This window comes from Astatotilapia calliptera, chromosome 22, assembly GCF_900246225.1.
Source record: "Astatotilapia calliptera chromosome 22, fAstCal1.2, whole genome shotgun sequence".
NCBI lineage: Eukaryota > Metazoa > Chordata > Actinopteri > Cichliformes > Cichlidae > Astatotilapia > Astatotilapia calliptera.
Genome location: NC_039322.1, coordinates 20,140,223 through 20,156,483, shown reverse-complemented (window position 1 = coordinate 20,156,483; position 16,261 = coordinate 20,140,223). Strand labels below are relative to the sequence as shown.

The following is a 16,261-nucleotide window of genomic DNA, read 5'->3' as shown; positions in this document are numbered from 1 at the left end:
ACATGCAAACTTCGAACCAGGAAACTGCTTGGTGCCAGGCAGCATTGCTAACCAATGACAAAACCAGCATTCGGTTGAATTTCTGACTGATCTACATTATTGTACAAAAGTCTTGAACCAACCAGCATTATCTCTGCTGTGTGGAGTGTGGTCATGTTGGAATCCATTACAATGTGGCTTATATCTGCCAAGGTCTTTACATTTTATTTACTGATTTTTTTGGTGGAAAATTATAATGGAAAGCCTTATAACTTGCAACGTATGATTCATACAAGGGTGGTGTGTCTGTGTCAAGCTGTAGAAAGTAACATAGGATTTCACGTAGGATGGTATTTAAAATACTGTGTCACAGTTGACCTCTGACCTGTCGCTCAGAGTCAAATTGAGCGATTTTAAATGACAATTGGTTTTCAGACTGACAGGAACAGGTTCACACGGGATCATTTTTGAGTACAGTTGATTAATTTTATTACGACTTTGTTATGTAAATTATAGCAAAATGTCCTAACTGTTTAAATTCATAACAATTTGAATACAAATACAATGTATCTGAATAAGTATTTTTTTGGAAAACAAACTGCCAGAAACTTCTTTAACTTGATACATATCACTGTCAAGTGTGTTTAAATGAGTTTCAGCAGGGCAAATAACAAAAGGCTGCACTTTGCACTTGTTTTTACTGCACTACAAACGTGTTTGTTAAGCCACTTAACACTGACCTTTGAACCATTTAAGCATAAAAAGGCACCTAACTCAAGCGATGAATCAGTGTTATGTCTACAGCTTAGCAAAGAACCAGTTTTAAAATGTAACTTCGGGCACTTTGTTATGAGCAGCCTGTAACAAAAACACAGAGTTTGTTTCAGTTTTTTTAGTCAAATCTATGAACAACGCCAAAGAAAACACAGTTTGACAGGCATAAAATTCTGGTTTTGCAACAACAAAGTGATTCCCAAAGAGCTATTAGCTAAAAACTGGGCATAACACCACATGCTGTGTACTGTGTCTTTAGAAAATGCCAGGAAACTGGACAAGTTCAGGCAGAAAAAGAAGTGGCCGGCCTAAAAAAACTATGTACAGCAGATGAACAGTATCTGAAAGTCATGTCCATAAGAAAGAGGAATAAAACCAGCCAAGATCTAACACAGGACCTGAGAGATCCATCTGACCCTGCAGTTGATCCATCTACTGTTCACTGAAATCTCTTTTAAAAAAAATGGCCTCAGTGGAAGGGTGGATCTCATGAAGCTATTCTTAATGAAGGGAAATGGGAAGAAGAGACTGTCAAATTACACAGTATTGGACTGAAAATCAGTATCAACAGGTGTTATGGAATGATGGATCCAAATCAAATTATTTGTTACAAATCATCATCAATAAGTAGAGGGAAAGAAATGACACCAAGAAATGAGGGGTGGCTGAAGACTTTTGTACTGTATTATACAATCCTTTATCCTCCACATCAAAAAATGTGAAAGCAGTTGTGAAAAAAGCAAAAAGCATGTGGCTGTATTAGTGAAATCATTAAGAAACATTAAACAAACATGAAGGAGACTTTAAAAGAAGGAGCAAGCTGTGTGTCCTGGTCCCAGGCTTTCTAAGTTTTGGGCCTGTTTTGAGTTTTCTTTATCCTGGTATTTTTGATTATCTGTGGCCTAAGGGTTAGTCTTTTATGTTCTGGTTTCATACTTTAAGTATTATTTATTGGTTTCAGTGTGTTACAGGAATCCCTGGTTATTCCTGCCTAAATGTGTTTCTGTCTCTTGTCTGTGTTTGTTTACCTTTCTGTCTTTGTGTCATGTCTGCCTTTCTTTTCTTGTATTCTGTTCCTTCCTTCTTTTTGGGGGGTTTGTCTCCACTAAGCCTCGTGCCGAGTTTTACTTCCTCCGATGTCAATATGTTAGTGATCCCCAGCTGTGTTCCCACCTGTTTCCCATCCTCTTGTTATCCTGTGTTTGTATATATTTGCCTTGCCCTTGCTTTTTGTCTCATCCTCCTGCCTTGTTGTGTCTTCCCTTGCAGTAATCCTCTTCCATGAAGAGTTGTAGATTTTATTTTTTCATCTTATTATATTGTGCTTAGTTTAAGTTAATAAAGCCACTTTTTAGTTTGTGCTTCTAATTTCCGAGTCCTGCATTTACAGTGGGGCAAAAAAGTATTTAGTCAGCCACCGATTGTGCAAGTTCCCCCACCTAAAATGATGACAGAGGTCAGTAATTTGCACCAGAGGTACACTTCAACTGTGAGAGACAGAATGTGAAAAAAAAAATTCCATGAATCCACATGGTAGGATTTGTAAAGAATTTATTCGTAAATCAGGGTGGAAAATAAGTATTTGGTCAATAACAAAAATACAACTCAATACTTTGTAACATAACCTTTGTTGGCAATAACAGAGGTCAAACGTTTACTATAGGTCTTTACCAGGTTTGCACACACAGTAGCTGGTATTTTGGCCCATTCCTCCATGCAGATCTTCTCGAGAGCAGTGATGTTTTGGGGCTGTCGCCGAGCAACACGGACTTTCAACTCCCGCCACAGATTTTCTATGGGGTTGAGGTCTGGAGACTGGCTAGGCCACTCCAGGACTTTCAAATGCTTCTTACGGAGCCACTCCTTTGTTGCCCGGGCGGTGTGTTTTGGATCATTGTCATGTTGGAAGACCCAGCCTCGTTTCATCTTCAAAGTTCTCACTGATGGAAGGAGGTTTTGGCTCAAAATCTCACGATACATGGCCCCATTCATTCTGTCCTTAACACGGATCAGTCGTCCTGTCCCCTTGGCAGAAAAACAGCCCCATAGCATGATGTTTCCACCCCCATGCTTCACAGTAGGTATGGTGTTCTTGGGATGCAACTCAGTATTCTTCTTCCTCCAAACACGACGAGTTGAGTTTATACCAAAAAGTTCTACTTTGGTTTCATCTGACCACATGACATTCTCCCAATCCTCTGCTGTATCATCCATGTGCTCTCTGGCAAACTTCAGACGGGCCTGGACATGCACTGGCTTCAGCAGCGGAACACGTCTGGCACTGCGGGATTTGATTCCCTGCCGTTGTGGTGTGTTACTGATGGTGACCTTTGTTACTTTGGTCCCAGCTCTCTGCAGGTCATTCACCAGGTCCCCCCGTGTGGTTCTGGGATCTTTGCTCACCGTTCTCATGATCATTTTGACCCCACGGGATGAGATCTTGCGTGGAGCCCCAGATCGAGGGAGATTATCAGTGGTCTTGTATGTCTTCCATTTTCTGATGATTGCTCCCACAGTTGATTTTTTCACACCAAGCTGCTTGCCTATTGTAGATTCACTCTTCCCAGTCTGGTGCAGGTCTACAATACTTTTCCTGGTGTCCTTCGAAAGCTCTTTGGTCTTGGCCATGGCGGAGTTTGGAGTCTGTTTGCGGCTGTGGACAGGTGTCTTTTATAAAGATGATGAGTTCAAACAGGTGCCATTCATACAGGTAACGAGTGGGGGACAGAAAAGCTTCTTACAGAAGACGTTACAGGTCTGTGAGAGCCAGAGATTTTCCTTGTTTGAGGTGACCAAATACTTATTTTCCAAATTCTTTACAAATCCTACCATGTGAATTCATGGATTTTTTTTTTCACATTCTGTCTCTCACAGTTGAAGTGTACCTCTGGTGCAAATTACTGACCTCTGTCATCATTTTAAGTGGGGGAACTTGCACAATCGGTGGCTGACTAAATACTTTTTTGCCCCACTGTAGGTCCAATTCTTGCCTGCTCCACAGCCAGCCTTGACACTACCACAATTTCACCCTCTGGCGTTGCAATGTTCACTGTTTATGGCCACAAGATGGAGCCAAATTTATTTCTATATTGCCTGTTATCCATGCATTAATAAGTAAAATTCAACAGAGCAGCCATGTGACAAAAAACTAAAGTGGAGATTGCCCTCATTAATATGGCATTTTGTTAATTTTTGAATTAAAGTATTTAAAGGATTCTATCCATTAAAATGGGCTATATAAACTGTGAGACTGTCTAATACACTATGGCACCTATAACAGAGAAGGCAAAAATCTCCTGCAGAGCTCAACGCTAAACATTAAACTTTGGTGAATAAGTCACTATTAAAATAATGAGACCGTAGCACAAGTGACATCTGATGGATTTACGTTGTGTTTGTGTTTTTTTCTGAGGGAGTACAATTGCTTTTGAACTAAGAATGTGGGTTCTGGTCAGGCGCTGGATGCTATTTGCCAACAGGGGGCGTTACTAGAACAGAAGAAGTCGCCAGCCGCAGTAAAACGACGAAGAAGAAGTCACCTGTCGCGTCATGTCATCATAAGACCACCAAGGTTATTCCGAAGGTACACGAGACAATTATGAAGAGCGTTTGACAGAAGTAAAGTCCTCTCTTATGCCGGTAAGAAGAAAAATATGATTAGTTTGTGTCAAGTAATGAAATGTAACCGGCATTTACTCGGTAGCTAGCTTCAACTAGCCGGCTAACCTCATGATGGAGGCGGTCACACCAAACTCCATTAAAAATAGTCTGATTTTAATACATGGAGGTGTATACTGATCGGAAAAGAAACAAAAGTGGGTGTATAAAATACTCATATGTGATGCTAAGCATAAGGTACAGACTCCGGCTTTGAAAGCTAAATCCAGGTGTTTTCTGCTCTAATCTGACATGAACCCAGGTCGCGATGAGGATCTCCTGTTTACTGTCCGCCACTGCTCGAACCTTCAGTCTGTCGTGTCCTGCAGCCGGTCTGCTCTGCTGTAGGCTGCTGGGCCCCAGCTCTGTCGTGAGGTGAGTTTCCTGAGGGGGCAAAGTAGATTCTGACAACGAAAGAAGTGTATGTTTTTGAGTGGACCCCCATCTCCCCTGTTCTTGTATTACGAGCAACAGAAAATCAGAGCCCATATAGTCTGATTTAAACTATCCACAGGCCTAAATGAAATGAGAAAGAATGTCAGATTATGGCTTTTGTTCTCATTTTTGTCTTCATCTCTTCTTCAAGATCTTGGAGACTACCTCCAGCATTGCTGTTATTTTTAGATCACTTCCTATAAGGGGTAATCCTTACATCAGCCTTGAAATTCATTCTTATATTGCTTCCTATATATTTCTGTTGCGTCCCATTATGATCATTGCACTGTGATTTCACTGTGGCTCTTAAACATTTGCAGAGAGCAAACATCATCATTATTTGGTACCAACTGTCCTGACTTCAATGTGTAGAATCATTGGAGGCGGTGAGTTGGGTCTCTAGCTACAAACGAATAGTTTTCATTTATGTCCATGTGGGAAATAGGAACAGGAATTAATTTCGAGGCTGATATTGTCAACTTGGTTATCCACTTTGCCAAAGTAGACATCAGGTGTAAGGATCACAGTTTTGACATACTGGTGGAGATCCCGCATTCTTTTTAGAGCCAAAGTGCACAAGCAAGGGTGCATAATGGAACTTCTAGGATGTGATTTATATATTTAATGGTCACATTCCTGGAACTTTTCAGTGACACTTTGAGAAATATCCATGTGCCCAATAATGACCGTTCCTTAAATCTCGGTTTTTGAATAAACTGAAAAAACTCAATAAGAATTATATTTTGGCCCCTAGTAAACACAAAAGAGCTTTAGTGACATTAAATATAAAATGTTCCCACAGCTGTGATGGCAGGAGAATGGTTGCTGTGATTTTCTGTGTTACAGGTGCATAACACAGAGTGTACAGAGTGAGACGTGCATAAGGTCCAGACTGATCTCGAGTCTCTGCTTGGATTAAATTATGGGAATAATTACTAAAGATCCTGCTGTTGTGCTAAATGTGTAAATGCATGCAGCTCTCTGGTTACATGTTTCAGTCTGTGGCTTTTCTCAGCATTTGTGAAATGTTTCTGGGTGTAACCCTGATAAAACAGTCATTCATTAACTAATGAAAAATCAAATAGAAGAAGAAAATATGCAGTTCGTTTACCCACCACAAAAAAAATGATATACAAATGTATCAGTAATGCATCCATGTAAACACGTGGAGTAGTTCAAATACTGTAACCTGCAAATAAAATTGAAGCAAAAAATTACATCATTTTATAATGAAAAAATTATGTCTTATTCTGTATTAGCAGGGTGTAGTAATACACACTAATAATCCTGCTGCTTTAAGTAACCCTATAAATCTGCATGCTTTTAATAAACTCACAAGAAAGTCAGCAGTTAACAACAAGCACTACTTCAGCTGCTGTTTTGTTAAACCCAGGCTGCATTCATTACTGGTGACTCTCATTAAGTAGTCTGTGTGCACATCATGGTAGTAGGCAGCGGGTCTGTTGCTAACCGCTGGGAGATGAAGTAGGGGGCACCATAATTCATTGTAGTATTTATATTGCTTCTAATTGTCTGACGGTGCCTAATGTACTTTTTCTTGAATTTAAATAAGTTCTTATGATTGTTATGATCGATGATCATTAGCCTGTTTTGGAGCCCCCTCCAGCACTTGGTGCCCTGTGCACACCACAGTGTGCGAGGTGCTGTGAATGAGCTGCGAAGAGTTAGTGAGAAACTGTGTTTTTGTTTTAGGGTTTTTTGTATTTTTAATGTTGATGAACTGGATCCTTAACTCGATGGTTCCCTGTTGACAGTGAGGGCAAACTCCACTTGCTGCCTATATTTTTTTTTTTTTCTTGTGTGTGTGTCACATGTGGCTGCTTTCTTGCTCTTCACTGCACGACACAGTATTTTTCATACGAGACAAGTGACCAGACCGTTTCCTTTTCAGTAGAAGAAATATGTCCTCCAAAAGGCAAATGGACCACCTAGAGAGGACCTCGAACAACTACAGACAAAATGTAAGTCTACAGTGTGTAGCTGAGGAATCTGATCTTGATGTCTGTTAACTGTGCCACACTATTATTAACCCACCACTGAACTCTTCTCTGTGTGTCTCTAACTGGGTTTTTGACTTAGACTCTGTATCCAGCACAAGTATGTGGAATTATAAATGAGTCAGAGACGGTAAAAAGACTGAGAATAGCCGTGCATCCAAACTTCACCTTCAAAGCAGGCCAGTGGTGAGTAGACTCTCATTAAGTTTTAAATAAGAGAAGGTACAACTGAAATCAGCATTTTCCAGGTCAAACTACACACAGTACCAGGGTCGACTGCAGTTTTCTGGAACTTATGTCTGTGAGAATACTCATATGACAGCTTCAGTCAGTAGTAGAAGATCCCAGAGTGGGATACACTCTAGGAGCACATCAAACACAACTTATAGACAGTTATAGACTGTATTTGAACAGTATTCAGTATTTGAACAGTATTACCAATATGGATCATTCTGTCATATTTAATGGCATGCCAGTATTAAAACTTTTTTTTTAAATACACAATGCTTGGGGTGATTTAGAAATGGTGGCATGACAAAGTTTGTCCGACTGAACATCTCCTACCCAAGTAATTACTACTATCCTATTAACACAGGTTGGCACATTCATAGTAAAAGTCAAGTCAGAGTTCATTCCTATATGCTATATATATATTCCAGTCACTAAATCACCATTCACTATACACTGAAAATCAAATAAAATGAGTAGATAAGAGTGTTTGCATTAGGGCTGGGTATCGTCACTGATTTCTAGAATGGATTTGATTGCAATTCACAAGGCCCCGAATCGATTCGATTCAATTTGAATCGGGGAAATTTTGCCTCAGACAGTCAGAAATATTATAATTCAGATCATGCATCAGTACATTTCCATATTCGTATACCTATAAAAAGAAAGCTGACACTTGCGAGACTTTACCAAAGGTGTGAGCATCACAGCAGATGCCTTTGTGTCAAAGTAGCTGTGGATAAAACACAGAAAACCATGAAGGTGATTTTCCTGGCCTGGGATTTTATAAATATATTGTGCAGTCAATCAAAAACGAAAGAAAACCATTAATCAACATATGAATATTACCTGATGCTGCTGAAGTGAAGCAGAGCAAAGTTACAGATGTTTTATTAGAGACACAGCCAAGCGTTTTGCAATTTTGCATAATTTTAAAAAGTTTAAATTTGTTCAGTAGCTTACTGAACAGCAGAAATGAGGAAAAAACAGCGGCCGACAGCGCTGTAAACAACGGTAGACTTGTGCGCAAGCGAATAATGAAGAAAACAGATTTTTAGATGGGAAACTGTTCTTGAAGTATAATGTGAGAGAGAGAGAGAGAGCTGTGCATGAAGTGTGGTTTTTATCGTGGTGGAAGCAAAACAGCAAAAGTCAGAGTGAATTCTTGACGATGTTTATGTGAAGCAAAGTTTGGATCTTCTTTTGCTGCTGGTTCAGTCAATATTGTTTGGAGAGAGATCAAACTAACAGCTTTAGAATCAGCGCAAAAAGGACGTAAACACAAAGCGCGGACCCGCCGAAACATCAGAATCAGCGAGCTGTCAGCTTTCAGCCCCGACCGTGTCCGTGCCGTCAGGTGAGAAAGGCAACATCTCACTGCTTCTGATCCGTTAGGTCCGCGCTTTGTGTTTACGTCTTTGTGCAGAATCCATGTTCCTGCTCTCATTTACTGTTTTAGCTGTTTGGTGGTTGTTGAAACTTTGTGAGGTTTAACCTGAGATTCTGGCATTTCGGGCAAAATAAATTTATATTAAAAAATCGATTCAGGATTTTAATGAATCAATATCACGTTATCCAAGCCGGAATCGATTTTAATTGATAATCAAAACCCACCCCTAGTTTGCATACTCTGCTCTGCTCAACTAGACTTGAAGGTAAACAAGAACAAATATGTTTTTAAAAGTGGTTTAAAATGACTGAGAAACTGGGGATCTCTTATGTAAAAAGGTTGCAGAGTATATATCACAGCTGATGATCTCAGAAGTTCAGTGTTGGTCAGTGTCAGTTTTTAACATTTGAATAATTCAGAGTAAAATGGTTCTATTCACACACTGTGCTACAACTTGGAAATGTTTAAGAGTTAGCATGGGATAAGAGTCCCTGAGGCTTTCTTTGCTTTATTTGTCTTGACAAAACGTAAAACCTCAGTTAGAGATGGCAGGTATCACAACAGTAACTGTAAGCTTTCTTTGTTAAGCCAGGCTTTCTGCTTCATTGTCTGTGATATGACTCTTCTTCCACACAAATGAGCCCTGATAGTGTGTCCTACTCCAATCAGAGGTGATGATACAGATAAAATGGTGTTTAGAAATCTACAAAGAACATAAACAAATACCAGTAAATTGTAAATAAAGGAGTGTAATGCTGCAGAAAATCATTAATCTGGTCATTTAGCACACCGAGCGGAAAAATAAACATTTTAATTTAAGGTAAATTGCACGTTAAAGCTCTGCAACATTAAACTGGATACATTTTAAGATTAAAGTTTACTGTCCCATAGTCTAATAAAGGAGACCTGGGAATCGCTTTGGTTTATGGCCGGCTCAAAGAGAAATTAGATTTATTGATTCAGCTGGTATTCTTGTTGTGTTTTCTGTGCCTTAATAGCTGCATTTCCAACAATATAAAAGAGATTAGTCATCAGATTAGAAACAAGTATAAAAACATTTAAACATTTTCTGCATCACCAGCTGAATACATAAATACATAAAGGTTATGTGTTCAGCATAAGTTACTGCAGTGATTTAGCCAGATAGAGACCCATTTTTCTGATACAGAAAACTCTGAGTTCAACATGGCTTACGAAGCTATTAATCTGGCCTCGTAGTACACCCGTCTGTTCAGACTTGTAATACATATCCTGACACCGCTGGCTTTGTCGTTCTGTTTATGCAGTAGTGTGGTTTTTCAGACATGCCCATGGCGTTTGCCATATGGGAAGTACACTAAGTGGCATATAATGCATGATGTTTTCTTTCTACAGCACGGCACACAAACAAGAGCGTGTCCTTGTTTTGTTTTATTACACTGTAATTTATGTGTAATTGGGTATAAACAGCATTGTTAGCTCCAACCACGAGTGCTTGGGCCCGTCATTCTATATGCCTCAGGTAAAATGGCCGTATTGTTGTGTAGTGACACTGGGTTGTAATAGCGTCTGTCAATTTAGAAAAACCAAGGACGACAAAAGGCAACAGAGCTGCATCGTTATTGGTGTGACTCGAGAGTGCAGCCTGGTAATGTGGGCAGAGATTTGGCTTTCAGTTGTAAACTGTAGTGCTGTAAAAGAAAAATGCGTCCATTAACACACAAAGGCCTGTTCTCTTTCTAAAGACTTTGGGAATAACTTAATTTAAAATAGTGGATACACTCCCATCTTCTTTGATTTCTAGCTGCAAAAGACAATAAATTACATAGCATGTATTCATAAAGTAATTACAAGTATATTTGGTTTACTACTAAAATTTAAGCTAATAGTTTTTCTGTTTTCTTCATGGTGCCATTAGAAACCCAATACAGTGATAGCACTTAGGTCTTCCTTCATCAGTCATTGTCATGTAGTGCCTATAATCACCACATGGGGGCAGGGTTGTGTCAGATTCATCTTTTCCAAGCACTTCTTACAGAACTTCCAGTAAATTTCAGCTGTAGTCCTCATATTGGTCAATACCATCAACCGGAGGAAGGATCGAAGCCTCTTAATCATTTAAAGCCTTGAGTCAGATGAGGATGACTGAAAATAGACACACGGGGAAGCGTTTATCGTCCTTGATGTTGCTCGTATACTGGCAGCTTTTTGACCGATGCATAACATGAGGAAATGTTTAAGCTAACGTCAAGAGACTCTTCCAATAGCAGGTTGGGAACTTCTTCAATGAGCCAGAGCCTTTTTTTTTTTTTTGGTTCTGTTTTGTTCTCAGTCCTGGTCTGTCAGTCAGTGTTGCCATTGTTAATTAGTGTAGCTTGCACATGCAGTATGTACATGAGCCCATACTGTTGGTGGGCGGTGGTGAGAAATAAAACTGGCAGCCAGTTGCCCTGCGGCGGCTGATAATGAATGTAAATAGATGGAAATTCTCGACTTGCAATGTTTTTTAAGAAAAAAGGGACTGTTTAGTTGTTCATCTCCAGGTGGGAGAGGAGGAAGAGAAGGAGGAGGTGGATGGAACATATGTACATGATTTCACAGCGGATCCATATTTATGATGCCTCTGAGGGTCTCTCTGGTGTAACAGTAGGTCATTGTGTTGGTGGAACATTAGCCCAACTGTTTAGCACTGCATTTTTCCCACTGTGACTACTCTATTGTTCCTACTGATTGACAGATGTGACTATGTGTAAGAAAGAGATGCTTCACTTTGAATAAACTGATCAGCTTTACATCTGGTTCTGTTTTGTTGTCCCTGGTTTCCAAAAGAGGATTTCTGCTGCGTCGATGCACATGGAAACACTCTATAAGCATTTCGACTTTGGCCCTGTTTTTGTTTTTGCTGTTTTATTAACTGTTAGCAAGTAGGCATGTACCAATTTGTGCTACAGTCACCATTCCTGGCCCTTATGATGGCTAGACCCGATCAATTTCCCAAAGTTTGTCTAATATATTACTCTTCTACGCTGGCTAACTGTTCAAAGACATCTTTATATTGTTCCCAAAAATAATAACTAAGTGACAATAAAATCAGTGAAACAATCTATGGATCAAGTTCAAACATCTGCTAATGTAAATAATCAATAAACTGAATGATTAAATGCTGTGTTTTGCTGTTGTGTGTCTGCAGGGTGGATTTCTTTATCCCTGATGTGGAGAAGGTTGGAGGCTTCTCCATGTGCTCCAGCCCAGGTCTGCTGCAGAGGGAGGGAGTTGTTGAACTGGCTGTCAAATATGCCAAACACCCACCAGCCCACTGGGTCCACACTACAGTGAGTACAATAATCACGACCTTTATGGTATCCAGATCTCTGGTTTTGTATGAAAATCAAGAAAACTGAAAGGAATATTATAAAACAGCAGAGGTTCAAAAATCATGAGGCTAAGACCAATAATGGATAAGGTGTTACAGCATTACAATCCACATTACGACATAATCACACAAGTGTTGAATGGAACAAGATAAATGAGCTGATATTTTTAGAATTGTTTGATGTGTGTGTGTTTGCATACACCCTATTATCTGCGAACAACCATTAATTGAGCTCTCTTGTATCTTTCCTTTTGTGTCATTTATTTATTATAATGGTGGATTTAATTTTAAACATGGCTCAAAATGTCACACAGTGAGGTCAGCAAACATGAGTCAGAAATTCAGACTGCTCTAAATGCTCAGTGTCAAACAGTTTCTTTGCTCCCAACTCATGGCTCTTCATGATGTCATCAAGAGCAGATGGAGATAATTTTGTCATCTCAAATAAACACCTCTGACTGTATGTACAGGAGGGTTCCCTTAAACAGAATAGAATAGAGTAGCCTTTTATTGTTATTGTACATGCAATGTTCCCTCTAATTTTTCACGTGTCTGAGCGAACACGCAAACTCCCCGAGCGGTCCCTTGGAGCACTGTGAGCGACATCAGACGTGTGCACTGTGGTCACGCCAGCATCAAATCCATCCAAGTTACATGGTTTATTAAAATAATCAAATTACAGCATTTACATTTATGTTAGACTACTTTTAATTAACTGCTTTAGCCCATTTACAATGAAAATTTTTTTAAAAATCTAGTCATTGACCTGTGTAGTATGGTAACACTATTGGAAGTAAAAATAACTTGAACTCCAATTTTGAAAACACAACTTTCTTTCTTTTTAAAAAAAGCTTTGACTTGTATTATGAGTCTGTGGTCTGGTTTTACGTGGCCTATCAACACAATTTAAAAACTGGTATAAGTCCACACTTTTTCCGTCAATTGTTCCGTCTGTCCTGCTCACATCTCCAATGGTTGTACACGTTGTCATTAACGTGGCTTCACTCCACATCAGCCACGCCGCTTTGCTAGCTAAAACACAGGTGTCGGCACATAAGGACGCTGTCATAGCTGTCAGCAACGTTGATTAACTGCGTATATACGAATGTGAATCGCATCATTGGCTGGACTATGGGATATGGTGGCATCGTTCTAATCCCATACTGGAGCAGCCAGTTACTTACTGACTAACACTGCAAAACAGAATTGTTAAAGTATTAATTTTAATTTCAATGCAGGTTAGATTTTTTTCTTTTGTGCGCAACACAGATTTTCTGTGCGCAGAGACCGTGCCAGCAGTGCGCAATTGCGCACGTGCGCAGCTTAGAGGGAACATTGTGTACATGTATAACAAAATTGTCGGTGATCTGCACCAACTCTGTTGGAATAAAATATAAATGGTAGACCGCAGGAATAAATGACAAGGGTGACAATTACTTTTTTTAAAACAGGACCAGATAGGTATGGATAGCTTTTTTCCCTTTTAATATATGAAATCAAATTCTAGAGCAAATATATCACAACAGTGTGTGTGTGTGTGTGTGTGTGTGTGTGTGTGTGTGTGTGTGTGTGTGTGTGTGTGTGTGTGTGTGTGTGTGTGTGTGTGAGAGAGAGACAAACGCATCATTTTTAAACTCCACTGGTGCCAGTAGTTGTATGAATATTAACAGCGTTTTCTTCCAGCTCTGTCTCCCTTTCTGTAGTCTACATGTTTGTTTGCAGCTTCTTTGTTTGATGATGGGCTCAAAAAAATAGCTTTGAGCTACTATGCTGTGTGTAAATAGGAACGAGCGATGTGTGTTTGAGGGTACTGAGACTTACATCTATCAGCTCTGAGATCACTTTATGATCCTTTTGTTTGATATTGTGTTACAGGGATAGTGTAGGGACCATCACAGCAGATTACGACTGCATGCATTATCATGTGGGCGAGTGGTCATGTGTGCTAAAGCAGATAAAGGCATATTTAGTGCTCTCCTCGACTTCAAAAGGCCTTTTGTAACTTGTAATATCGGCTGCACTCGTACAGCAGCAACATCGATTTGTAGTGCGTATGATCTAAAATTGGCTTTTTACACTTGTTGAGGCTGGTTTTAGATGCAGTTTGTCTCTGAAAATTTTTATTTCAGCTTCTTATCACGGATGGATGCGAGTTAGCTGGCTTTGCAGTTTGTTTCAAACTCCTTCCACTTCTCCGTCTCTCCCTCTTCCTCTCAGTGTACAGTGGGCTCCAGAGTGGCCATGCGTGTCGGCGGGGAATTCTTCTTTGACCCATCGCCATCTGAACCCTCTGTGGATTTGCTGCTGGTGGCTGGAGGTGTAGGGATCAATCCCTTGTATTCAATTATGCTGCACACAGCAGATCTGCTGCGTCTCAATCGAGCTTCAGGTGGCCAGGATTACAACATAGGCTCCGCCCACCTCTGTTACAGTGCCAAGAACACCGAAGAGCTGCTGTTCAAGGTATGCTTTAGAAAATTTCCATGTGTGTAAAATCTATGAGAAGGTTTGTTTGTTTGTTTTTATTATTTTAATAAACTTTTATAAATGTACAACATCCTACCTTCTGTGTTCCCAGAATTCTATCATTGAGGTGTGCCAAGAGTTTCCTGACAAGTTCTCCTGTGACTTCCATGTCACGCAGCAGAGCACAGACGTCGACCTACAACTCCTGCCGTTTGTCAACCGTAAATACTGCACTTTCGCTTTTCTTTGTTTGGATGAGATGATTGAGTAACTGTCACATTCAACCACAGCCTGTCTTGGTTGATTTATGTGTGTCATCATAGGCTAAGTCTCCATGTAGGCGACTGAGATGGGATAGGTGCCGCAGCACCGCGTCTTAATTAATTGATTTGCTTCCCTTGTGTCTCATCAGATGGGAGACTCACAGAGGAGGTGTTGCGGAAACACGTGGACCCACAAAAAACTCTGTGTTACTTGTGTGGACCCCCGCCAATGATTGAATCAGTTTCAAAAACCCTCATGGACCTCAGCCTCCCCAAAGATAGGATCTTCTTCGAGAAGTGGTGGTAGGGGCCCTCCTACAGCTCCCAGAAACCAATTCCTGCCTTTTGTTGTCATCAGTGGGGAAGGTGTACATCTGGGAGAATGGAAAGCAAGTGAAATGTTCCAGTGATCTGGATTTCAGTATGAATGTTTGTGTAGATGAGGAAACTCATCCTCTGATCCCTGCCACAGCAACCCGTGCTTGATTTGCGATAGACCGCTGGGACCGCCCACGCCTCAGCTAGCAGCTGACACACAAAGACAATAGAGATTATTTATATTTCCTATAGTATAAACCAGCAAGATGAGTGAAATTCCAGTGTCCTGTACATGTGTGCATCTTCAGATCTGTTCACATTTGCAGACACTTCTGCTGCAATGTCAAATCAGGTTTTCAGCGAAAAACTGTGTTAACAAGGGGACCAAGAACCAATGTAGAGGGGAGAGACTAAAGAAATAACAAAAATGAAGACCGCTGGAAAAATCAGCATGTTTGAAGGGTTTTAATTGTGAAACAGAACTCTTCCTTTGGGAAATAAGCTTTTGGTGTTGTTGAAAAGATTGATCTGTAAAATTTAAAATTAGATTACAAAGTTGGACTGTATGAGTGTGAGGAGATATGTTGCTAACTGAAAAATACTCCAATACAAAACAGTTTGTAAAATAACGACTTTTTTTTCACAGTTTCTGCACCGATGAAACGAGCGCTAGGTAAAGTGTAACCAGAGAGATTTGGAAGTGATAGCAGATGGACTTATTGGGTGCTTAAGTTATTTAAAGGAAATGGAGGGATATTTGAAACATTAGCATTGTGTACTTTTATTTTACGCTGTACATTAGCGTTTTAATGACTCTCTTTTAACGCAGTACCTCACCTATTTGATACAATGTAACTTAGAAGTATTACGGTGTTTATATTCAGTGTACTGACACTTTTTATTTAAAGAGCCGCAGGTTTTAGAGTTGCATCAAAGCATTTGTTTTTCACATATTACTCCTCAGCTTTACACCACTGATCATATTTTTAGATTTAAAACTTCACAGGCTCCCACACATTGGCCAGTATCCCCCCCCCGCTTTACTCACTTACGCTGTTACCACATGCATGCGCAGCGCCCATCCCCTATACAGCCTCTTCTTCAGCCACAGGCATTCACATACCCATAAACGGTTTCTCATCACAGGGTAGAGTAAATATCCCATGGTGCCATGTAATGGAACCTCCAGGTGGTCTGCAATTGGCTCGGATCACTGAACATCCCTCAGAGATGGTTGCAAGCTTCCTGTTGTCATCTCTCAGTGGGGGGTTGTGCCGTTGAGACTCAATTTTGAGTTGTTTGTGCATTTCTTCCTCATATGAGGACAGCTGTTTATGATTTTAAAGGAAATAAAGAAAATTGAGTCAAGTCCGCCTGCAAA

General features: G+C 40.1%; 1 protein-coding gene across 3 annotated transcripts; it reads left to right on the top strand.

Annotated features, from left to right (window-relative positions):
- Positions 1-4,224: 4,224 nt before the first annotated feature.
- Positions 4,225-16,248, top strand: oxnad1 (oxidoreductase NAD-binding domain containing 1). Of its 3 annotated transcripts, none has more exons than XM_026156049.1 (8): positions 4,225-4,336; positions 4,673-4,785; positions 6,758-6,827; positions 6,946-7,049; positions 11,651-11,792; positions 14,051-14,296; positions 14,412-14,520; positions 14,712-16,248. In XM_026156049.1, exons 2-8 carry the CDS (start codon positions 4,679-4,681, stop codon positions 14,867-14,869), a joined length of 936 nt encoding a protein of 311 aa, XP_026011834.1. In that variant the 5' UTR covers positions 4,225-4,336; positions 4,673-4,678; the 3' UTR covers positions 14,870-16,248. The 3 variants fall into 3 exon arrangements, with proteins under 3 accessions (XP_026011834.1, XP_026011833.1, XP_026011832.1); XM_026156048.1 differs by having other exon boundaries at positions 4,274-4,392; positions 6,761-6,827; XM_026156047.1 differs by having other exon boundaries at positions 4,274-4,392.
- Positions 16,249-16,261: the final 13 nt, after the last annotated feature.